The sequence below is a fragment of the Ornithorhynchus anatinus genome, chromosome 6 (genome assembly GCF_004115215.2).
Source record: "Ornithorhynchus anatinus isolate Pmale09 chromosome 6, mOrnAna1.pri.v4, whole genome shotgun sequence".
Taxonomy (NCBI): Eukaryota; Metazoa; Chordata; class Mammalia; order Monotremata; family Ornithorhynchidae; genus Ornithorhynchus; species Ornithorhynchus anatinus.
Window position 1 is genome coordinate 44003099 of NC_041733.1, and position 22356 is coordinate 44025454.

The 22356-nt window shown below is 56.2% G+C and overlaps 1 protein-coding gene across 6 annotated transcripts in view; it reads right to left on the reverse strand.

Moving 5' to 3' along the window:
• Positions 1–4500: 4500 nt before the first annotated feature.
• The window catches only part of HEPH (hephaestin), a 45899-nt gene continuing 28043 nt past the window's right edge, over positions 4501–22356 (reverse strand). For 5 of the 6 annotated variants that reach the window (XM_029067503.2, XM_029067504.2, XM_029067506.1 and 2 more), the window contains 13 exons: positions 22084–22215; positions 21687–21973; positions 21274–21424; positions 20099–20311; positions 16006–16219; positions 15231–15370; positions 14917–15048; positions 11881–11987; positions 11464–11689; positions 8673–8812; positions 7800–7962; positions 6465–6497; positions 4501–5644 (listed from right to left, as the gene is read on the reverse strand). In XM_029067503.2, the coding sequence (XP_028923336.1) occupies positions 5409–5644; positions 6465–6497; positions 7800–7962; positions 8673–8812; positions 11464–11689; positions 11881–11987; positions 14917–15048; positions 15231–15370; positions 16006–16219; positions 20099–20311; positions 21274–21424; positions 21687–21973; positions 22084–22215 (2174 nt within the window). In that variant the 3' untranslated portion in view covers positions 4501–5408. The remainder of the gene's footprint in view (positions 5645–6464; positions 6498–7799; positions 7963–8672; positions 8813–11463; positions 11690–11880; positions 11988–14916; positions 15049–15230; positions 15371–16005; positions 16220–20098; positions 20312–21273; positions 21425–21686; positions 21974–22083; positions 22216–22356) is intronic. The other variant, XM_029067507.2, reaches the window with a different exon arrangement.

Below are 22356 nucleotides of genomic sequence, written 5' to 3' on the forward strand. Positions count from 1 at the left end.
TGGTATTTGCTAAGAGCTTACTATGTGCCAGGAGGATCCAAGCCTGGGGTGGATACAAGCAAATTGTGTTGGACACAGTCCCTGTCCCTGTGGGGCTCACAGTCTCAATTCCCATTTTACAGATGAGGTAACTGAGGCGTAGAGAAGTTAAGTGACTCGCCCAAGGTCACACTGTAGACAAGGGGTGGAGCTGGGATTAGAACCTTCTGACTCCCGGGCCCACGGTCTATCCACAACACCATATTTCTCTGTGAACTCGGCTTTCTTCTGCATCGAGACTGGAATAGGTCCCTCTCCGGCCCGCTCCACCCCAGCGACCTCAAGAGCTTCAGGCTCATCCCGCCCAGAGTTACATCCCTAAAATGCAGCAGGTTCTGGGGAGTTGACCAACTCTCAATTATCTGCCTTCGAAGGGGATCAGAAGAGCCCAGCTGAGACCCACAAATGTCAGTTTACCCGACTGGTTCACACTCTCCCCCCACACCCTGCCCCTATTCGATTTCCCATCCTTTTCTCTATAATAATAATAATAATGTTGGTATTTGTTAAGCACTTACTATGGGCCCAGCACGGTTCTAAGCGCTGGGGTAGATACAGGGTAATCAGGTTGTCCAACACGGGGCTTACAGTTTTAACTGAAGCACAGAGAAGTGACTTGCCCAAGGTCACCCAGCAGACAAGTGGCAGAGCTGAGATTAGAACCCGTGTCCTCTGACTCCCAAGCCCGGGCTCTTTCCACTAACCCACGCTGCTTCTCTGTGCTGCGTGAAGGAAGGAAGAAGAGAGGAGGAAGAGGACAATTCCATCTCCTCCAAGAGGCCTTCCCAGACGAAGCCCCACTTTTCCTCATCTCCCACTCCCTTCAGCCTCATCCCGACTTGCTCTCTTTGCTCTTCCCCTTCTCCCCCTCCCCAGCACTTATGTGTATATTTGTATTTTCATTTATTTATATTGTTGTCTGCTCACTTGTGTTGATGTCTATCTGCAGACTGCGAGCTCCTTATGGGCAGGGACTGTCTCTCTTTATCGCCGTACTGTACTTTCCCAAGTGCTTAGTCCAATGGCCTGCACGCGGTAAGTGCTCAACAAATACGATAGAACGAATGAAGGAGGAGAAGGAGGAGGATGAGGAGGAAGAAAAGGAGGAGGAGGGGAAGGAGGAGGAGGAGGAGGAAGAGGACGGGGTCAAGGGGAACGTAGAATAGTTGAGAGTGAACTAGAGAAGCAGCGTGACTCAGTGGAAAGAGCCCGGGCTTGGGAGTCATGGGTTCGAATCCCGGCTCTGCCACTTGTCAGCTGTGTGACTGTGGGCGAGTCACTTAACTTCTCTGGGCCTCAGTTCCCTCATCTGTAAAATGGGGATTAAGACTGTGAGCCTCACGTGGGACAACCCGATTACCCTGTATCTCCCCCAGCGCTTAACAGATACCAACACTGTTATTATTAATGCTCTGCACGCGGTAAGTGCTCAATAAATACGATAGAATGAATGAAGGAGGAGAAGGAGGAGGAGGAAGAAAAGGAGGAGGAGGAGAAGGAGGAGGAGGGGGTCAACGGGCACGTAGAATAGTTGAGAGTCAACTAGAGTAGCAAGCGAGGAACGCAGCGGCTTGGGTTGGGGCCGTCATGGACCGTGAGCAACTTGGCCGAGAGGCAGGTTAGACGTACCGAAGGCCGCCTGTAACCCGGTGTTCGCGGAACTGCCTGGAGAAACAGGTTAGTCCCACGCTGGCCCCCAGGAAGCCTGGGGTGGTTGAGGGCCTCAAGATAAGGGAGCCAAGGGACTCTGGCCTCTCTGGCTCAAGATCAAGATTTTGCAAGAGATCCTTCGGCCTCGCTCCTGGTCTGCAAGGCGGTCAGTCGGTCTCTCAGTCGGTCGAGCAAATTTACCCAACGCTTACCGTGTGCAGAGCACCGTACTAAGCACTTAACTATTAATGATAATAATAATAATAATAACTGTGGTATTTTTAAGTGCTTATTTGGGGCCAGGCACTGTACTAGGCGTTGGGGTAGATACCGATTTGTCAGGTTGGACATAATGCCTGTCCCTCCTGGGGAGCACAGTTCCAATCCCCATTTTTAACAGATGAGGTAACCGAGGCCGAGATGTTAAGTGACTTCCCCAAGGTCACCCGGCGGAAAAGTGGCGGAGATGGGATTAGAACCCACATCCTACTGACTCCTAGGCCCGTCGTCTACCCGCCAGGGCATGAATTTAAAATCCGATGACTGGACCTCCTGAAGGGAAAAGCAGGGTGGCGTTTGGGCGTGATCGTTGACTTCTTTAACCCTGCATTGATGTCAGCAGGTCTTCGCCCACTGACTTCAGTAAATGCCATTTCTCTCTTTTCTTCTGGCGAGGAAACCCGGCTGTGTCACGCGCCTTGGATCCCCAGTCCACCGAGGGACCGAACTCCGAGCCCGGCTCTCGGCCGCAGCGTGGGCCAGGTCCAGCTTTTACTGTTACTCCCAGGATGGCAGGGGTGGTTTTGTAGGGGCAGAGACGATGCAGGGAGATCCAGGGCTGGGGGCCGGGGCATGGGAGGGGCCAGAGTCAGACTGGGAGGGTGGGGGGCAACTTGGACCGTTTCCAGGACTTTGAGGGCCTCAGGGGGAGGGCGGAATTAATCCCCCCCCCCTGACCAAAACCACTCTGGCATCACCAAGGGACGTGACCGAGGGGTCCGCTGACCGCCGGGCACGGGGACCACTGGGGAGGTATGAATCTCACACAGATGGCGCCCACCATCCGAGCACCCCGGACAGGCTCTCGGCTGTCTGACTGCCCTCCAGGCCCCAGGATGCACTTCCTCCTTTTCCGGGAGCCGGCCCCGCCTTGACCACATAATAATAATAATAATGTCGGTATTTGTTAAGCGCTTACCGTGTGCCGAGCACTGTTCTAAGCGCTGGGGGGGGATACAGGGTAATCAGGCCCCACGCGGGGCTCACAGTCTTAATCCCCTTTTTCCAGATGAGGTCACTGAGGCACAGAGAAGTGAAGTGACTTGCCCAAAGTCACACAGCTGACAAGCGGAGGATCCGGGATTAGAACCCATGACCTCTGACTCCTAAGCCCGGGCTCTTTCCACCGAGCCACGCTGCCTCTCTACATGTCTCTTCTCTCTCTGTTCTCGCGACTTGGGTTCCAATCCCGGCGCCACCACCTGTCAACTGTGTGACCTTGGGCAAGTCACTGAGGTGCTCTGTGCCTCAGTCACCTCATCTGTAAAATGGGGAGTAAGACTGTGACCCCCTCATGTGGGACAACCTGATTACCTTGTAGTTACCCCCGTGCTTAGTACAGCGCTTGGCACATAGTAAGCTCTTGATCAATGCCGTCATTACTATTATTATTTGGAGAAGCCGCATGGTCTGGTGGATAGAGCATGGGACAGAAGGTCATGGGTTCTAATCCCCGCTCTACCACCTGTCTGCTGTGTGACCTCGGACGAGTCGCTTCACTTCTCTGTGCCTCAGGTCCCTCATCGGGAAAATGGGGAAGGAGTCTGTGAGCCCCGCGCGGAACAGGGACCCCCGTCCAGCCCGGTTTCCCTTGTATCCGCCCCAGTGCTTAGTGTAGTATCCGGCACATAGTGAGTGCTTAACAAATACCACAACGATTCAGGATGGGCTGCTTTTCACTTCACAGCTCTGGATCCTCTTCAGCTACCTGCCTCCGTTCGGCACCTCCATCCCACAGTCTCCAGGAGAGGGAATGTGAGCCGGTTGTTGGGTAGGGATTGTCTCTATTGCTGAATTGTTTTTTCCAAGCGTTTAGTACAGTGCTCTGCACACAGTAAGCGCTCAATAAATGCGATCGAATGAATTGAATGGAAGAAGCCCTGCTCTCTCTCTAGTCAGGCTGCCATGGGAAGCAGTGTGGCTCAGTGGAAAGAGCCCGGACTTGGGGGTCAGAGGTCGTGGGTTCTAATCCCGGCTCTGTCGCTTGCCAGCTGTTGACTTTGGGCAAGTCACTTAACTTCTCTGGGCCTCAGTGACCTCATCTGGAAAATGGGGATTAAAACCGTGAGCCCCAGGTGGGACAACCTGATCACCTTGTAACCCCCAGCGCTTAGAACAGTGCTTTACACATAGTAAGCGCTTAACAGATACCACCATTTATTTATTTTTTTTATTTTACTTGGCAGGGGTGGAATGAAGTGCAGAACGGGGTAAAGAGGCAGGGAGAAACAGGACCAAGGAGTCACGAGTGCCCACTCTACCAGCAGCCTGGCACCAACATGACTTTGCCCGGCCCCTTCTAGGGGTCCCACACATAATCAGTGTGGCTCAGTCAGGGAAAGAGGCCCATCCTCGCCTGATGACTGTACCTTGTTATTGCTCAGGGTCAACGGCCACAAAATCTGTAGAAAGAGGAAGCTTCAGGTGCCCACTGGACTGGACGAGGCTCCTTCTTCACTGCTGCCCTTCTCTTCCTCTCCTGTCCCCCAGCTCACCTCCAAGACGGCCAAGAGGAACCCAGTGCCAGTCCCCTGGGAGTGGGTTAAAAATTTATTTATCCACTCAGTAGTGATTTTTCATCTACTTCAACCCCCTTCAAGTCATCGATGTAGGACCGCTCGACCCCACCGTTAGACTAAAAGCTTCTCGAAGGCCAGGAACGCATCCAGTTCTTCCTCGGCCCGTATCCCAAGTGCCCGGGGCACTCGGTTCGGTCGATCCCGGAGGGGGTGATGCTTGTGGTGGTGATGATGATGAAGATGGTGGTGATGATCCTGCTTAAATCCTGCCTGGATACGTGCAATGGTGAGGAACGAATGCCCCGTCTCTTCCAGGCCCCTGACCCCTTTCCTCCCCTCTCCGCAGTCTCACACGGTCCCTTGCCATCGGCTCGCCTTCTGCCCCTGGGTTCCCTATCCCTTACCCTCTGGTCCCGCCCAGGGAGGGCAGGGTGGAGTCGTGGTCCACGGAGTGCTTGTTCCTGGGCCTTTTCTTCAAGGCCTCGTGTCTCTCTGCCAAGTCCTTCCCCTCCCTCCCGTGAGAGAGTCTCAAGACTGTTCCCCTCCCCGCCCTTCTCTACGGGAGGCCCTTCATGCTCAGTCGTCCAGCCGTTGGGGGAGGTGAAGCCGGGGAGCCAGGTGCTCAAGGGAAGGGGTGAGGAACTGGGCAGACTGTGTGGGCCACAGGGGGCCCAATTAGGATGGTCCAGCTGACAGACTGGCTATGGGACGGCAGGGAGGGGGACCCTGAGATGACCTCAGCGGGGAGGGTTTGGGACAAGGGGAAAATTTTGCTTAAATAAATTACAGACCAAACACAAGTGATGCCCAGTGCCCCGTCCGACCCTCCCTCCCCGGGGGCCCTCAGGTCCGCTGCTTCCAGCTGGGCCTTTGGGAGGGAGGGGGTCACCGGAAGAGGGATCCCGCAGGCCCCAGCGGTCACTACTTCATCGCCAGGAGTTTGAAGCTGTCGTCCAGGATAGACCTCCGATTTCTCCTCAGCCTCCTCTGCCTGCGTTGGTACCAGACCATGGCGGCCAGGGCCACGGTCATGAGGAACAGGATGACCCCCGAGACCAGCAGTCCGATGGTCAGCAACTGGGCGTTCTGCTCGGCCATTTCTAATCCCAGCATCCTCACCTGGCCCTGCTCGCTGCCTGCAGGGGCCGCAGAGGTCGCTGAAACAGAGAGGGGATGAGGGAGGGCGCGATCCAGAATCAGCGAGGAGGCAGACAGCCATTCTCCCCGGGGTTCAAATCCCTCACGATCCCCTTCGAGTCTGGGACGGCCCACGTGGATGACTTATCCAGGGTCAACCCTGAGTCAAGGGTGGGACCCGGAAGGACGGCCAACCCAGAGGCAGACGCCGCGGTCCCGGGCCCCTTAGCTTCTCTGTCTGGCTTTGCCAGCGGGAAGGCGTTTCCTCTGCTGAGTGATCAGCTGACCACCCATGGGCCCTCAGGCTGGCTTCATGGGCTTGCTCCACGTGTTCCGGGCACGGTGACCCAGGAAAGTGGAAAGATCTTGGCACGCTAGCCTGGGAGAGGGGGCGGGGTAGTCGGGTAGGGTCCCCACCCCTGCTCGCCCTTCCCGGGGACCGTAGTCACTCCCACCACCACCATCCTCTGAGACGCCACTGTAGTCCTCCGGCCTTGGCTGGTTGGAGGATGGAAAGAGGGAGGAGGAAGAATAAACTAGGCCTGTACGGCTTCTACCTGAAAGGGTTCTGTAACTGGCTCTGTCCTAGGAGAAAGCGGATTTAGTCCTTCTCTGCCAGCCTTTCCATACTACATACACCCAGCACACACCCATGCTCCAGGAGGGCCATGGAGGCCTCTCACCCAAAGGGAGGAGGCAAAAAAGGGTATGTGAGCCTGGGTCAGGGAAACAGGATCAATAGTGCCCACTCCCAAGACCATGCCCAGAACTCCCAGGGCCCCTACACATATCCAAGGGGCATGGACAGGGTAAGGGATCCATCCTCGACCAGTGTCGTACCTATTTCCTGAGCGGGATCGATGACCACTGATTCTGTAGAAAGAGGAAGAGGATTAGTGTCTCAGCCACAGTCAGTGGCAGCGTCTCACCTCGTCTCTGAGCACCTGTGCCCTGTTTCCTCCAGGATGCCCCTTTCTGCTCCAGCCCCACCGGGACAGCCAGACAGCAGGTCCACTTCTAAAAACTCGGATCACCCTGCCCTGCCCTGGAAGGCCTCAGACCGCGTGTCGGATCAGCCCACGTCAGAACCATTCATTCATTCAATAGTATTTATTGAGCGCTTACTATGTGCAGAGCACTGTACTAAGCGCTTGGAATGAACGAGTCGGCAACAGATAGAGACGGTCCCTGCCGTTTGACGGGCTTACGGTCTGATCGGGGGGAGACGGACGGACGAGAACAATGGCAGGTGAGTGGCTGAGCTGGAATTAGAAGCCAGGTCTCCTGTCCCCCAATTCCCAGGCTCTTTCCGCTAGATCACGCTGCTTCGCATTTAATCTATCAGGGTACGTTGTCTGTGGGTCGGTCCCAGCTCCCATGATAACAATAATAATTGTGATATTTGGTGTTCGTTAAGCGCTTCTGTGGGCCAAGCAAATTGGGTTGACACAGTCCCTGTTCCACATGGGTCTCACGGTCTCAATCCCCATTTTACAAGTCAGGTAACTGAGGTCCAGAGGCGTGAAGTGACTTGCCCAAGGTCACACAGCAGACAAGTGCGGAGCAGGTGTTAGAACCCATGACCTTCTGACTCCCAGGCCCGTGCTCTATCTACTACGTCATGTCACTCAGGGCTCCTTGGGGATGCGGACAGTGTATGTTCCATCTCCCCCTCTGGATCGGGGGCTCCCCGAGGGCAGGACCACTCCCGACCCATCTCCAAAACCAATCTGGGACACCCCGAGGGCCGGGACCGTGTCCATCCATACGCTCTACTAGTCCGGGGCACTCCGAGAGCAGGCCGAGCCATGTCTGTTCCATCCCCTTAGCGGACCCCCCCCGGGCTGGGCCATGTCCATTTCATCCCCCCAGTGAACACCTGGGCCGGGCTGCGTCCGTCCCGTCCCTCACTGGAACCCCTGGGTTGGGCCATGTCTGTCCCATCCCCCTCCTGGACTCCCTAGGCCGGGCTGTGTCTACCGCATCACCCCCGCTCGGACCGGGGCCTCCCTGGGGTGAGAGTCTGCGCTCTAACTGGGATCCCCGATGGCCGCCCCAAGCTCTGCCCCGATGGCGCTCAGCATACGCCTGCTGACTGGCTGCCAGGAGATCCTGGGCAACTTCCGCCCCTCCCCTACACCACCCACCCCTCACCCACCTACTCGGATCTCCTACCTTTTCTGGGTAGGACGGTGAAGAGACCCTCCATGCCAGCGTGGATGTGGTCGGCCACGTGACAGTGCAGCAGCCAAGTCCCGGGGTTGCTGGCCAACATCTCCACCACCTCAAAGGTGCCAGGGAACAGATCCACCACATCTGCCCGATGAGTCTTTCCGTTCTACTGGGGCCGGGGACATAGTCAGCCACCGGAGGGTCCCCGAGGGCTCTCGAGAGCCCCGGGGCCCAGCCTTCCACCTCGGGGCAGCAAAGCCGTCAGACTTACAGATACCTCAGACTGGAAGCGACCGTGCCTCTGCTTCCAGTCTGGAAGGAGCCTACGGCTCCCTGTTCAGGGACTCCCCTCCCTCAGCAGGGATGGGAACTCTGGTCCACCATTTCCTAGCCTAAACCCTCCCTCTGGTTCGGCCTAGTCTCCTGCCCCACAGCAGCAGGCCTCCAGGCTCTAGGCCTTCTCTGACCTTCTCTCCCTCGTCCCCGGCTACTTGCCATCGCATCCGAAAAGGCTGATCCCGGCTCACCTGGACCTGAGAGACCGACTTCAACTTTGGGGGACCTCAAGGGATCCCCATCCTTGGTGAGGGAAACATTGCTCTGGTACCTTCCATCACCCCATCCTAAATCCTCTCCCTTTATACAACCACGCTGATTTTCCCCTTTCTTCCATCCCAGAAATAAACCCACTGCCCAGACTGGGTGAGGGAGGACCAGAGAGCGGGGTGGGGTGGGGGCGGGGGTTGCAACATCCCCAAGGACCCCTGGTAGAGAACACCATTCCTCCGAACCTTCTTCTGGGCCCAGCTGTAGCCCAGGCCTCAGGCCTCCCTCCCCCCGAACCCCGCGGCCAGGCCGCCAGCCCGTGCTGCTCACGCGATAGAGGACGCTCTCGGCGTGGAAGTGGACAGTGTGGAGGTCGATGTCTTGACCCATGGCCAGCAGGTACCAGCTCACTCTCTCTCCCTGGTGCATGGTCAGGCCCGGCAGGTTGGCATACAGCTTCCCGTTGATGGCTGCAGAGGAGGTACAGAGGGATGAAGATGAGGATAGAAGAGGAGGGGGTGACCGGTGGCCAAAGCCCTGGCCATTAAGCTTTGCATTCCACAAGCTTCTCCTACCCTGGGCTCTTTCCGGATGGCCCGTACAGAGCGTGGACCGAATCCTGATGGTTCTGGAAGTACAAAGTCCCCAAATCCAGAAACCAGGACACAGACGAGCTCTTCTGGGAAAAATCTTGAGCATATCCCACCCAGCGACCCTCTGGAGCAGGGCAAGTCAGTTAGGGTCCTGACCCAAGCCCCTCGGGGCAAGGAAAGGCCTAGGAGACCTTGATTAAGCCTTAGAAATGCCTCCTGCCTCTTCTCTATCCCCCCACCTGTACTTCTCAGCAAATCAAAGCAACTGTCCCCTTTCTGACTTCTCAGTGGCTCCTTCCCCACTGCTTTCAAGCTTGCCCAAGTATCCCTTGGCTCCAGGGCACCTTCCAGTTATCACCCCATCTCCCTCCCTCCTATCATTCCTCTATAAAGTCTCTGAATGAGTTGTCAACACTCACCGCCTCCACTTCCTCTCCCCCGACCCTCTCCTTGATCCCCCGCCATCTGCCTTCCACCCCTTCCGCTCCATGGAAATGGCCCCCTTTAAGGTCCTCAGTGATCTCCTTGCCAAATCTAACGGCCTCTACCCTATCCCAATCCTCCTCGACTTTTCTGTTTTTTCCGACACCGTGCACCACATGGCCTTCTCCTGGAAACACTACCTAATCTCGGCTTCGCTGACACTGTTCTCTCCTGATTCTCCCATCACTCCGGCCATTCCTTCTCAGTCTCTTTCTCAGGCTCCTTCCCCACCTCCCTCCCCTTAATCATGGGATCCCTCATGGCTCAGTTCCGGCTCTCCCATGCTCCATCTTGGCTTACTCATTTGTTCCCACAGCTTCAACTACCATCTCTATACGGACGATTCCCAAATCTACCCCTCCAGCCCTGACCTCTCTCCTTGTCCGCACATTTCCTCCAGCCTTCAGGACAGCTCTATTTCGATATCCTGCCGACATCTCAAACTTAACATGTCCAGAACAGAACTCATCTTCCGATCATCTTCTCACCCAAACCCTGTTCTCCTCGTGACTTTCCTATCCCTGTAGACAGCACCATCATTCTCTCCTTCAACCCACACATTCAATCTGTCTGTCAGTTTTACCTTCCAACGTCGCTGGAATCTGCCCTTTCTTCTCCATCCAAAATGCTCCCACACTAATCCAAGCCCACACTTATCCTAGCCCACCTCGACTACCGCATTAGCTTCCTCACTCCCTTCTTCAGTCCATACTTTGTTCTCCTGCCCGGGTTTTCTTCCTGAGAAACTGTTCAGTCCATATCTCCCCACTCGTCAAACACCTCCGGTGGTTGCTCATCCACCTCTGCATCAAGCAGAAACTCCTTACCTTCTACTTTAAGGTGCTTAATCAGCTCTCGCCCTCCTACCTCTCGCCTCGCCGATCTCCTACCGCAATCCGGCCCACACAGTCTGCTGTACTGCCAACCTACTGTCTGCACCTCGATCTCATCTATCTCACCACAGACCCTTTGCCCAGGGTCTCCCTCAGGGCTGGGACTCCCCCCTTCCTCATACCCGACAGTCGACCACTCACCCCACCTCCAAAACCTTCCTAGAATCACATCTTCTCCAAGAGGCCTTCCCAGACTAAGGCCTTCCGCCCTCCCTTCGTCTACTGCGCACTGGGCTGTCAACCCCTTAAACTATTTGATACTCACTCTATCACCACAGTACTTACACAAATATTCTTATATCTACTATGTACTACTAGTGTTATCTACTATGTACTGCTAGTCTTCTGTCCACAATAAGTGCTCTATGAATGCCACTGACTCATTAGTGAACCTGGAGCGGGAGAATCTTCCCAATGGGCTTGTGAGGGCCCTGTTCCATCACCACCCACTGGCCATCCCTGGAGGTCAGAAGATGGCTCATTCATTCGTTCATTCAATCCTATTTATTAAGCGCTTACTCTGTGCAGAGCACCATACTGAGCGCTTGGGAAAGTACAGTATAATAAACGGTAACAGTCCCTGCAGCTCCTCCCTCGGATCCCCCCCCACCCCCAGCACCCAGTTGTGTATCTGTTCAGGTGTGTGAGGATGTGTGTGTCCTGCCTCTCTCTTTAGGCTGTCTATCGCTCAAGGGTAAGCTCCCTCTAGACTGTAAGCTCTTTGTGGGCAGGGAAGGTGTCTGTTTATTGCGGTATCTTAGACTCCCAAGCGCACAGTGCAGTGCTCTGCACGCAGTAAGCGCTCGATAAACACGATCGAATGAATCAGTGAATGAATAGGGACCATGTTTCTCCTCCCTCCGATTCCCCTGCCAGCATTCAGTTGTGTATACGTGTATGTGCCTATGTGCACGTCCTGCCTCTCTCTTCAGGCTGTCAGTCTCTCGAGGGTAGGGACCGTGTCTCTCTGATTTCCTCCGACCTCAGCACCCACTTAGGGCTCTGCCCCCCCTTGCGCTGATGACACCCCTTGGACTAGCTGACCGACTATATCGGCGGCGGCTGCGACATTCCCGCTCTCCTCCCCGGGACCCTCCCCATCCGGAGCCGTTTCACGAAGTCCCCCGGGGTGGCAGGGGGTAGCTCACGGACCGTGCATCTTGTTGCTCTCAATGAAGGTCTCGTTTGGCAAGCTCGATCCGTCCGACTCCCGGCCGCCGTAGACGGCCACGTTCTCCTGCAGGTACCACGACTGGTTCTCGTCGAAGATGAGGAAGAGCAGGGCGAATTCCCGATCCATGTCTCTCCGCTTCCCGAGAGGGTCGAGGGTCCCCTTCCGGCAGATGGCCAGAGGCCCAACCAGGCCACTGTACATGTCCTAGGCGAGCGAGAGGGTAATGAAGCAGAGCGGCCACACGGCCAGCTGCTCCTGCTCCTCGGAGTTCAGGTCTGTAGACGACAAGCACGACAAGCCCAGAGCCGGCTTGACCCAGTGCCCGTCTCGCCCAGTGGCGCAGGCGGCAGAGAGCCAGGCAGAAGCAGCCACGCAGCTGGTCGCTAGGTGCTTACCTTGATGGGATCGACTGCTGAGTAATAGATCCAGGGGACGCAGGCCGAGTCGTCGGGGCCGGGCCCCGACTGCTCTGGGATGTTCCACTGGTACGTGATCACCTCACCTGGGGCAGGGAGAAGGGGTCAGCAGGTCCAGCTTGGGAGAGCGAGCCGGGAAGCCTGCCCCTACACCCCGGGGAACCTCCCCTGCTGGGGGGCTCCCCGAGAATCGACATGCCCCACTGTCCCGATTCTGCTTCTGCGCTGGTGAGGCTTCCTCTCACTTTCTGGGCCTCAGTTTCTCCTTCTGGGATACAGGAACACCCCCCTGTCTGAATCCACAGCTCCCAGGAGGGACAAGGACTCCGGGTGACAGGAGCTGGGACTCTAGGAGAAGCGGCACGGTGGAGTGGATAGAATCTTTCTAATCCCGGCTCTGCCCCTTGTCTGCTGTGAGACCTTGGGCAAGCCACTTCACTTCTCTGGGCCTCAGTTACCTCATCTGTAAAATGGAGATTGAGACCGTGAGCCCCATAGGGGACAGGGGTGGCGTCCAACCTGATTTGCTTGTATCCACCCCAGCGCTTAGTACAGTGCCTGGCACACGGTAAGTGCTTAACGATTCCACAATTATTATTACTATTATTATTAGGACGTGGATCCTTTGACCTCCGACTCTGCCCCTTCCCCACAGCGTCTCCAGCTGAGACAATGAGAATTTCCCCTGGGGACGCTGGGGACGGATTGGGAGTGTGGCCCAGTGGATAGAGAGCGGGCCTGGGAGTCGGAAGGACCTGGGTTCTAATCCCAGCTCTGTCGCTTGCCTTCTGTGTGACTGTGGGCAAGTCATTTTACATCTCCGTGCCTCAGTTACCTGGTCTGTAAAATGGGGATTAAGATTGTGAACCCCATGTGGGACAGGGACTGTGTCCAACCCGATTAGCTTGTTTCTACCCCAGCACTTAGAATGGTGCTTAGGATACAGTAAGCCCTTAACAAATGTCGTTATTATTATCATCAGTATTATTATTATTCATTCATTCAATAGTATGTATTGAGCGCTTACTAGGTGCAGAGCACTGTACTAAGCGCTTGGAATGTACAAATCGGTAACAGATAGAGACGGTCCCTGCCCTTTGACGGGCTTACGGTCTAATCGGGGGAGACGGACAGACGAGAACAATGGCAATAAATAGAATCGAGGGGAAGAACATCTCATTAAAACAATAGCAAATAAATAGAATCAGGGTGATGTACATCTCATTAACAAAATAAATAGGGTGATGAAGATATATACATTTGAGCGCACGAGTACAGGGCTGAGGGGATGGGACGGGAGAGGGGGAGGAGCAGAGGGAAAGGGGGGAGAAGAGGGTTTAACTGCGGAGAGGTGAAGGGGGGGTAGAAGGAGCAGAGGGAAAAGGGGAGCTCAGTCGGGGAAGGCCTCTTGGAGGAGGTGAGCTTTGAGTAGGGTTTCGAAGAGGGGAAGAGAATCAGTTTGGCGGAGGTGAGGAGGGAGGGCGTTCCGGGACCGCGGGAGGACGCGGCCCGGGGTTCGACGGCGGGACGGGCGAGACCGAGGGACGGTGAGGAGGTGGGCGGCGGAGGAGCGGAGCGTGCGGGGTGGGCGGTGGAAAGAGAGAAGGGAGGAGAGGTAGGAAGGGGCAGGGTGATGGAGAGCCTCGAAGCCTAGAGTGAGGAGTTTTTGTTTGGAGCGGAGGTTGACAGGCAACCACTGGAGGTTTTTAAGAAGGGGAGTGACAGGCCCAGAGCGTTTCTGCAGGAAGATGAGCCGGGCAGCGGAGTGAAGAATAGACCGGAGCGGGGCGAGAGAGGAGGAAGGGAGGTCAGAGAGAAGGCCGACACAGTAGTCTAGCCGGGATATTACGAGAGCCCGTAGCAGTAAGGTAGCCGTTTGGGTGGAGAGGAAAGGGCCGATAAAGGGACAAGCTCCCATGAGTCCCCAAATCTCTTGCAGCGGATGTGTGCCCTCTAATGGAGACAGCAGTCTTCGGTCCGGGGCAGGAGCCAAGCTTGGACAGGAGGGCAGGGGTTTGCAGAGCCTTTCCCAGAGAAGCGGGTGGGCTCCAGCCTAGCCACTAGCCCTCCCTCAAGCTGCCTCACAGGGGGCAGCTACTTCAGAGCCGAAGAGTCCTGCCCCACCACAGAATGAATGCCCCAAGCCCATTATTTTTCAATGGTATTTAATAATAATTTAATAATATTAATAATATTGATGGCATCTGCTAAGCGCTTACGATGTGCCGGGGCGGATACAGGGTAAGGAGGCCGTACCACGTGCGGCTCACGGTCTCCATCCCCATTTTACAGATGAGGCAAGTGAGGCACAGAGAAGTGAAGCGACTTGCCCAAGTTCACAAAGCAGACAAGTGGCGGAGCTGGGAACAGAACCCACTACCTCTGACTCCCAAACGTGGGCTCTTTCCACTAAGCCACGCTGCTTCTTATTTGCTAAGCACTTACTATTGCCAGGCACTGAACTAAGGATACAAGCTAATCAGGTTGGCTACAGTCCCTGTCCTGCATGGGGCTGTAAAATCCCCATTTTACAGATGAGGTAACTGAGGCCCAGAGAAGTGAAGTAATAATAATGGTGACATGTGTTAAGCGCTTACTATGAGCCAGGCACTGTACCACGCACTGGGGTAGATACAAGGTAATTGGGTTGGACACTGACTCTGTCCCACACTGGGCTCACGGTCTCAATCCCCATTTTACAGATGAGGTAACTGAGATCCAGAGAAGCAAAGTGACTTGTCCAAGGTCACACAGCCGACAAGTGGCAGAGCCGGGATTAGAACCCAGGTCCTTCTGACTCCCAGGCCCATCCTCTCTCTATCCACCAGGCAATGCTGCTTCTCTTCCCCCGGCTCCCCGTGTTCCCGCTCCCCGAGGCGGCCCAAACGCGCAGTAAAGTGGTGCCAGACATAGAGGAACCAGGGGGAGGTGAATGGAGCTGACATCATTTCCGCTTGCGCTGAAGATGGGGTGCAACCGTCTCGGTCCCTCCGCCCCCACCTTCGCCCCGCTCACCGGGCTCGGCGTAGGGCACGTGGCTCCCTCCCTGCTCCAGCACCCCGTGCGCGTGCACGGAGAAGGCCCGGCTGGCCTGGTTCTTGAACACGATGGTCAGGATGTCACCCACCTCTCCTCGGAGCAGGGGCCCTGGGGAGGAAGGAGGGAGGGAAGGGCCTGTTTGCGGATGCAGTTCTCCTCTTTGAAAAAGAAAACGGAGAAGGAAAGCGGGTGGGGATGGGAGGGTCGGAAGGGGCCTTGGGACACTGGGCCCGCCGGCCGTCAGGGGACTCTCTCGGAGGCGGCCCGCTGCGACCCGCGGCTGCTCTTACCTAGAATTCCCAGGTGCTTCTCGGCGCTGGACCGGGGGCTGGCGGTGGTGAACGAGCCGTCTGTGTACTCCCTGTACACGGCCTTCTTGTACTTGGACCCCAGCAGCCCGCCTTCCTTGCTCAGAAAGACGTGGCCGTAGCTGGGAAAGACGAATGCCTCGTCACCGCTCCGGGGGCCCGACTAGGCCCCTGCCAACCCCCCCTGCCTGCCCCCCTCGCCCTGGCCGGCCGTATCCATCCGCTGTTGCCCTGCACTGCTTCCGACTCCTCGCCAACCTCTCGAGTTGGCAACAGACACGTAGGGGGCCGGAGGTAACGTTGGTATTTTTAACGTTGGTATTTGTTAAGCGCTTACTATGTGCAGAGCACTGTTCTAAGCGCTGGGGGAGATACAGCGTAATCAGATTGTCCCAAGCGGGGCTCACAGTCTTAATCCCCATTTTACAGATGAGGTAACTGAGGCGCAGAGAAGTGAAGTGACTTGCCCACAGTCACACAGCTGCCAAATGGCAGAGCTGGGATACGAACCCATGACCTCTGACTCCCAAGCCCGGGGTCTTTCCACTGAGCCACGCTGCTTCTCATGAGGTACCCCTCATGGCGTGGAGGAGGGTGGGTGGGTGGTGACCGCTGGAAATATGGAGCCACAGCACAGTGAGGGGGGATGGGGGCCTGGGGAGAGGGGCAAGTGAACGGCAGGGCACGGACTAAGGAGTAGAGATGGGGCTGCCTACGGGGGGATGGGTTTCCCCACCATCCACTCCTCCCCACTCACCTCTCCTTCCCGTCCTCACTGTGCCGTTCCCGCTCCCAACTCCGGTCCGGGGAATAGTCCCATTCCACCTCCTCGGCCATGATGTAGTAGGTCCGGGCGGCCTGGTAGCGTGGCCGGGCAGCAGGGGCATCGGGGCGGCACTGCTTGACGTTGTAGATGGCCTTCATCCCGGCCTGGAGGTGGCGGCCCGCTTGGCAGTAAATCTCAAAGGACCCTGGGGGAGCGAGAGGGGGTGGGGGACGGAGGGAGAGGGGTGCTGAGACCTCCTGGAGGGAACCCTTGTGAGCCCCCTCTGCCCTCCGTCCTCACCGCTGGCTTTAAAGCACTCAATCACCTTGCCCCCTCCTACCTCACCTCGCTACTCTCCTACTACTAGCCAGGCCGCACACTCTGCTCCTCCGGTGCTAACCTTCTCACGCTAACCTTCTCAGTGTGCCTCCACCTCGCCTATCTCGCCACCGACCCCTGGCCCACGTCCCGCCTCTGGCCCGGAACACCCTCCCTCCTCAAATCCGACAGAGAGTGACTCTCCCCCGCTTCAAAGCCTTATCGAGGCTATTCCCTCTCCCTTCTGCGTCGCACGGACTTGCTCCCTTTATTCAACCCCCCTCTCAGCCCCACAGCACTTATGTACATATCTGCCAAACGGGGATTCGATACCTCTTCTCCCTTCTACTTAGAATATGGGCCCCAAGTCTAACCTGATCATCTTGTATCTCCCCCAGTGCTTCTAATAATAATAATAGCGGTAAATGCTTACTATGTACCAGGCACTGGGCTAAATGCCGGGGTGGATTCAAGCAAACTGGGTTGGGCGCAGTCACTGTCCCATGTGGGGCTCCCAGTGTCAATCCCCAATTTACGGATGAGGTAACTGAGGCACAGAGAAGTGAAGTGACCTGCCCACAGCTGACAAGTGGCGGAGCCGGAATCGGAACCCACCACCTTCCGACTCCCGGGCCCATGCTCTGTCCACTACACCTTGCTGTCGAGTTAAGTGCTTAAGTAAACAGGAGCGTGGCCAAGTGGATAGAGCACGGGCCTGGGAGTCAAAAGCATCTGAGTTCTAATCCTGGCTCCTCCTCTTGTCAGTTGCGTGACCTTGGGCAAGAAACTTCCCTGCGCCTCGGTCACCTCATCTGTAAAACGGGGATTAAGAATCTGAGCCCCATGTGGGACATGGAGTGTGACCAACCTGATTACTTTGTATCTACCCCAGTGCTTAGAACAGTGTCTGCCACATAGTAAGCGCTTAGCAATACCATAAAAACCTTATTTATAATTATTTTTACAGCTAGGTTAGTTTGAGGGCCACAGGGGGCTGGGGGCCAGACTTGGGGTGGCGGGGAGACCATGGTGCCTTGGGACTGGGATTGAGAGGGGCTGAGGGAATACAAAATAATTGTGGTATTGTTAAGTGTTTATTATTTGTCAAGTGTTTTCATAATAATAATAAAAAATGATAATAATAATAGTAGGGTTTGTTCAGCACTTGCTATGTGCCAGGCACTGGGGTGGAAACCAGCTAACCAGGTTAGACACGGTCCCTCTCCCACAAGGGGCTCACGGTCTTAATCCCCATTTTACAGGTGATGTAACTGAGGCACAGAGAAGTAAAGTGACTTGCCCCCAGTCACATGGCAGATAAGTGGCCGAGCTGGGATTAGAACTCAGGTCCTTCTGACTCCCAGGCCCGGGATCTATCCACTAGCCCACGCTGCTTCTTTTTATTAAGTTTTGGGGTAGATGCGAAATAATCAGGTCTCACGTGGGGCTCCCAGTCTAAGTAAGATGGAGAACAGGCAGTGAATCTTCATTTTACAGTTGAGGAAACTGAAGCACGGAGAAGGGAAATGACCTGCCCAGAGTCACACAAGCAGGCAAATGGCAGAGACACACGAAAGGGAAAAGGAAGCTATAAAATGGTTGGAGGACAACTGCCAACAAAATTAATCGGTCTTAACCGCCCAATCACTGACACCTGATTCCTCTCCAAACTCCTTTGTTCATAATAATAATAATAATATTGGTATTTGTTAAGCGCCTACTAGGTGCTGAGCACTGTTCTAAGTGCTGGGGTAGAAACAGGGTCATCAGGTTGTTCCACGTGAGGCTCACAGTTAAACCCCATTTTCCAGATGAGGAAACTGAGGCAAAGAGAAGTGAAGTGACTTGCCCACAGTCACACAGCTGACAGGTAGCAGAGCCGGAATTCGAACCCATGACCTCTGACTCTCAAGCCCGGGTTCTTTCCACTGAGCCACGCTGCTTCTCTATGGTATTTGTTAAGTACTAAAGTAATCAGGTTAGACACAGTTCGTCTCCCACATGGGGCTCGGATTCTCAATTCCCATTTTACAGATGGGGCACAAGCATGTTAAGTGTCACCTAGCAGAGCTGGGATTAGAACCCAGGTCCTTCTGTCTCCCAGGCCCGTGCTCTACCCACTAGGCCAAGCTGCCTGCCCTCTTTCCTTGATCCTATAGCTTCTCGAATCACGTTCCTGAAGTCCTCCCCTCCTCAAAAATCTCTAGTAGCTCCCCATTCCTCTTCAAAGAAAAAGCTCCCGACGGCTGGCCTCAAGGCGCCACGGCAGCTGTTCCGCTTCACCCCGGCCTACGCCCTCTCTGTTCTTCCCAAGGCCTCCTCTGAGCTGCCTTTCACTTGCCACCCTCCCCTCGCCAACCTATTGCTGGTGATGATGATGATGATGGTATTTGTTGAGCGCTTACTGGGAGCCAATCGCCGTTCTGAACGCTGGGGTGGATACAAGGTAACCTCTCTCGCCGCACAGAACTTTCAACCCCAGCAAGTCTGCCAAACCCCGAAAACCTACTGAAAAAGCTATGTCCTCCAGGAAGCATTTCCTGATGAATCCCCCGCCCTGGGCACGCCAGCCCCTCTGCCCGGGAGGGGGCTGGCTCACCCTCATGGGCACCGGGGCACAGGGGACGTGAGCAGTGGCTCCAGAGCTGGAGGAGGGGCCACCTCGGTAGCCACTACGTTCTCCGCCGCCTATTTTCGGGATTCTTACTGAGCCCGCTCACTAAGCGAGATGCCTTGGGTGGATCTTTAGACAGAAGCCTTTGACACCGGTGGCCCGGCCCAAGTTCCCGTGCCTCCAGCCAATTCACCCCGTCACCGTGGTGAGGTGTGGGTTGCTCTATGCGTCCAGTATCGCACTCTGTCCCAGGACCCGCCGATTATCAACTGAGAAGCCGCTTGGCTTACTGGATAGAGCACGGGTCTGGGAGTCAGAAGGACCTCGGTTCTAATCCCGGCTCTGCTACACGCCTGCTGCGTGTCCTTCCACAGGTCACTTCACTTTCCTGGGCCTCAGTTACCTCACCTGGAAAATGGGGATTAATGTGGAGCGGGGACTGTGTCCATCCTGATTAACTTGTATCTACCCCAGGGCTTGTCACATAGTAAGCCCTTAACAAGTACCATAATGATTAATTATCAATTACCAGTCTCTGAGCACATTCGTGCTCAGCGCTACGTGTGATACATACGCATATGTCTGGTCAGTCGATCATTTATTCTGCTTTCTCATCCAAACACATTTGTGCTACTAACTACCGCAATCTTCGTTTTTCCTCCTGCTCCTACCATTTGCAAAATGTGACTCCCCTAGTAGATTGTAAGCTCTCTGAGGGTAGGGAAACTGTGTTTTTCTCCTGGGGTCCTGACCCAGTCACTTAGTACTCTGCTCCCAGTAGGCGCTCCATCAATCAATCAATCGATGGTATTTATTGAGCGCTTACTATGTACAGAGCAGTGTAGCAACCGCTTGGGAGAGTCCATTAAAACAGAGTTGCTGGATGCATTCCCTGCCCACAACAAGCTTACAGGCTCGGGGGCAGTGGGGGAGAGAGAGAGGGACCGATTGATTTTCTGATTGATGACTCTGTGCTGTTGACAGTCAGGGAGGATCAGCTTGGCCCCGGCTGGTCTCGCCCCTCCATTTTTCACTCACTGCTCGGCCCCATCCGGCCCCCTCGCCCTCTGCCCCACAGTCCCCGACCCGTCCCGGGGTCCAGGGCCCGGTGACCTCTCTGGCACAGACTACTGAGCTGCCCGGCCCACCTACCTGGGTTGTTGGGCTCCATGAGCACCGTGGCGAAGGTGTGGGGGAACAACATGGCCGCCCCCTTCCTCATGCCGTACAGCTGGACCGTGTTGCCCTGGAACATGGCTCCGTGCATGTCCGTCTCAGTGCCCAGCCCGAGCAGGTGCCAGGACACACGGTCTCCCTTGCACATGTCCAGTCTGGGCAGGTTAGAGAACAGGAACCCGTTAACAGCTGTGAAAACCAAGCACAGAACAGGGTAGGGGGATGGTACCATTCGGGCTCACCCTCTCCGCCGGCAAGTGTACCCCACGCCCTCTGGAATCTCCTAATTCCGGATCCCACCGGTCATCCGGGAGATCCCGGCTAGCAGAGCCCTGCCCGGCCACGGGGAGTGAGGGGATCAATAGATATGGGGTATTTATCAAGCGCTGACTATGGGGTGAACATTGCGCTGAACGGTTGGGAGAGTAAAACACAACAGAATTAGCCAGCACGTTCCGTACCCAGGAGCAGCTGGACTCCAGGGGATGACAGGGCTGGATTACACAGACCCATCACTTTGGTTTTATGGACTAGAGGGCGGGGAGAGATCAGGCCGGCAAGTCAATCTACAGAGCCGGAATTAGAACCCATGACCTTCCGACCCCCAGGTCCCTCCTCTCTGCACTACTTCATGCCGCTTCTCACTCTGGCTGTTCTGCTCCTTTCCTGCACACGTCCCTTCTCGGGGGACGGGGTAGGGGTCTGTCCAGGGGCAACAGATCATCTGCCCCGCACATCCCCTCCTCCCCAGTCCCCAGGTGACCTGTGTGCACATCCCCTTTCCTGGTCTTCCACTGGATTTGGGGGCTGCGTTTCATAGATCTCCTTTCCGCACGTCACACGTCAAAATGAGTGGAGGGAAATTGTTCCGGAGTTGAATGACCCTCACCACCCACCGCGGCAGAAGATTTCCGGCCTTTCTCATCCAACCCAGATGCCGTCTCTTCCCCTCACAGCCCCCGCAGGACACAGAGACAGACGTCTGCACTGGTGGGACTCTCCCAACCCAATCCGCAGTGCTGGGCTCTACAGAAAGACCCCAGGATCTGCGGACGTGTCACCCAACGCGGCCCGTTGAACCCGAACGGTGTTGGATCTTGACCCCGGAGTGGGGATGAGGGGCTCCGTAAGCCAGAAACCCCAGTTCCTACCATGCATCTTGTTGGATTCCTGGAAGTTCACGTCATCCCAGGAAAACTGTTTAGGGTCCAACATGGCAGTCTTCTCGTTACTGTCCCGGTACCAGCTCTCGTTTTCATCGAAGATGGTGAAGAGGAGGAAGAACTCCTTGTCCACTCCTTTCTGTCAGCCCAGGAGGAGGAGGAGAGGGTGAGAACGGGCGGGGAGGGGTCCTCCTTCCCCAGACCCCTCTACGGAAGCCTAGTGGGGGTGGGTGGGGGAGTATTTTCCAGGTTGGATCTGCCCCGCAGGAACTGGGAGGATGAAAGCAGATGTCTGGGGCACAGTGGAGAGAGGCGCAGGGAAAGATCCTCTGCATCTGGACTAAATAAGATAAGCGGAAGTCAGCAGCTCCCGTTTCCGAGACCGTGGCTTCGGCGCTCACCGGAACCGATCCGCTGCTCTGCTCCACATTCTCATCCCCGGGGACCCAGGAGTCCCGCCGCGACTTTCCCCACACCTGCTTGCCGCTGTCGGTCAGGGTGCCGGGCTTGCAGACAAGCAGGGGGCCCACGAGGCCCGAGTTGGTGTCCCTGACGGGGTCCACAGCCGAGGAGTAGAGCCAGGTGAGGCAGTCGGGGTCCACGGCCGTGGGGCCGGCGTGGGCCGGCACCGTCCAGAGATACGTGACTCTCTCCAGGGGCTTGGCGAATAGGCCGGACAGGGCCGACCCTGGAGGGTGGGAGAGACGGTCGGGGGCCTCACTCTCACTGACCGGAAACGGGCTCGGCCCCTGGCCGCCGCAGCCGGCCCCGCTGGTTCCTGGGGTCGCCCCCGCTCACCGTTGCTGTACACGGTGCCCTCGAAGGCCTTCTGATAGAACACGCCGTGGGGTTGGATGCTGTACGGCCTGGACGCCCGGTTATAGAAGACCACCTGGATAGTGTCTCCCACCTCAGCCTTAATCACGGGACCTGGGTCCGGGGAGAGGAGGGGACGAGGGACCGGAGGGGGCACCGGTCACAGACCACCACCCCGCTCCCCTCACCCTCCACAACAGAGGGTGTCCCCAGAGTCCCCCCTCCCTGCCACCCGTCACTCCTCGGAGGCCTCCG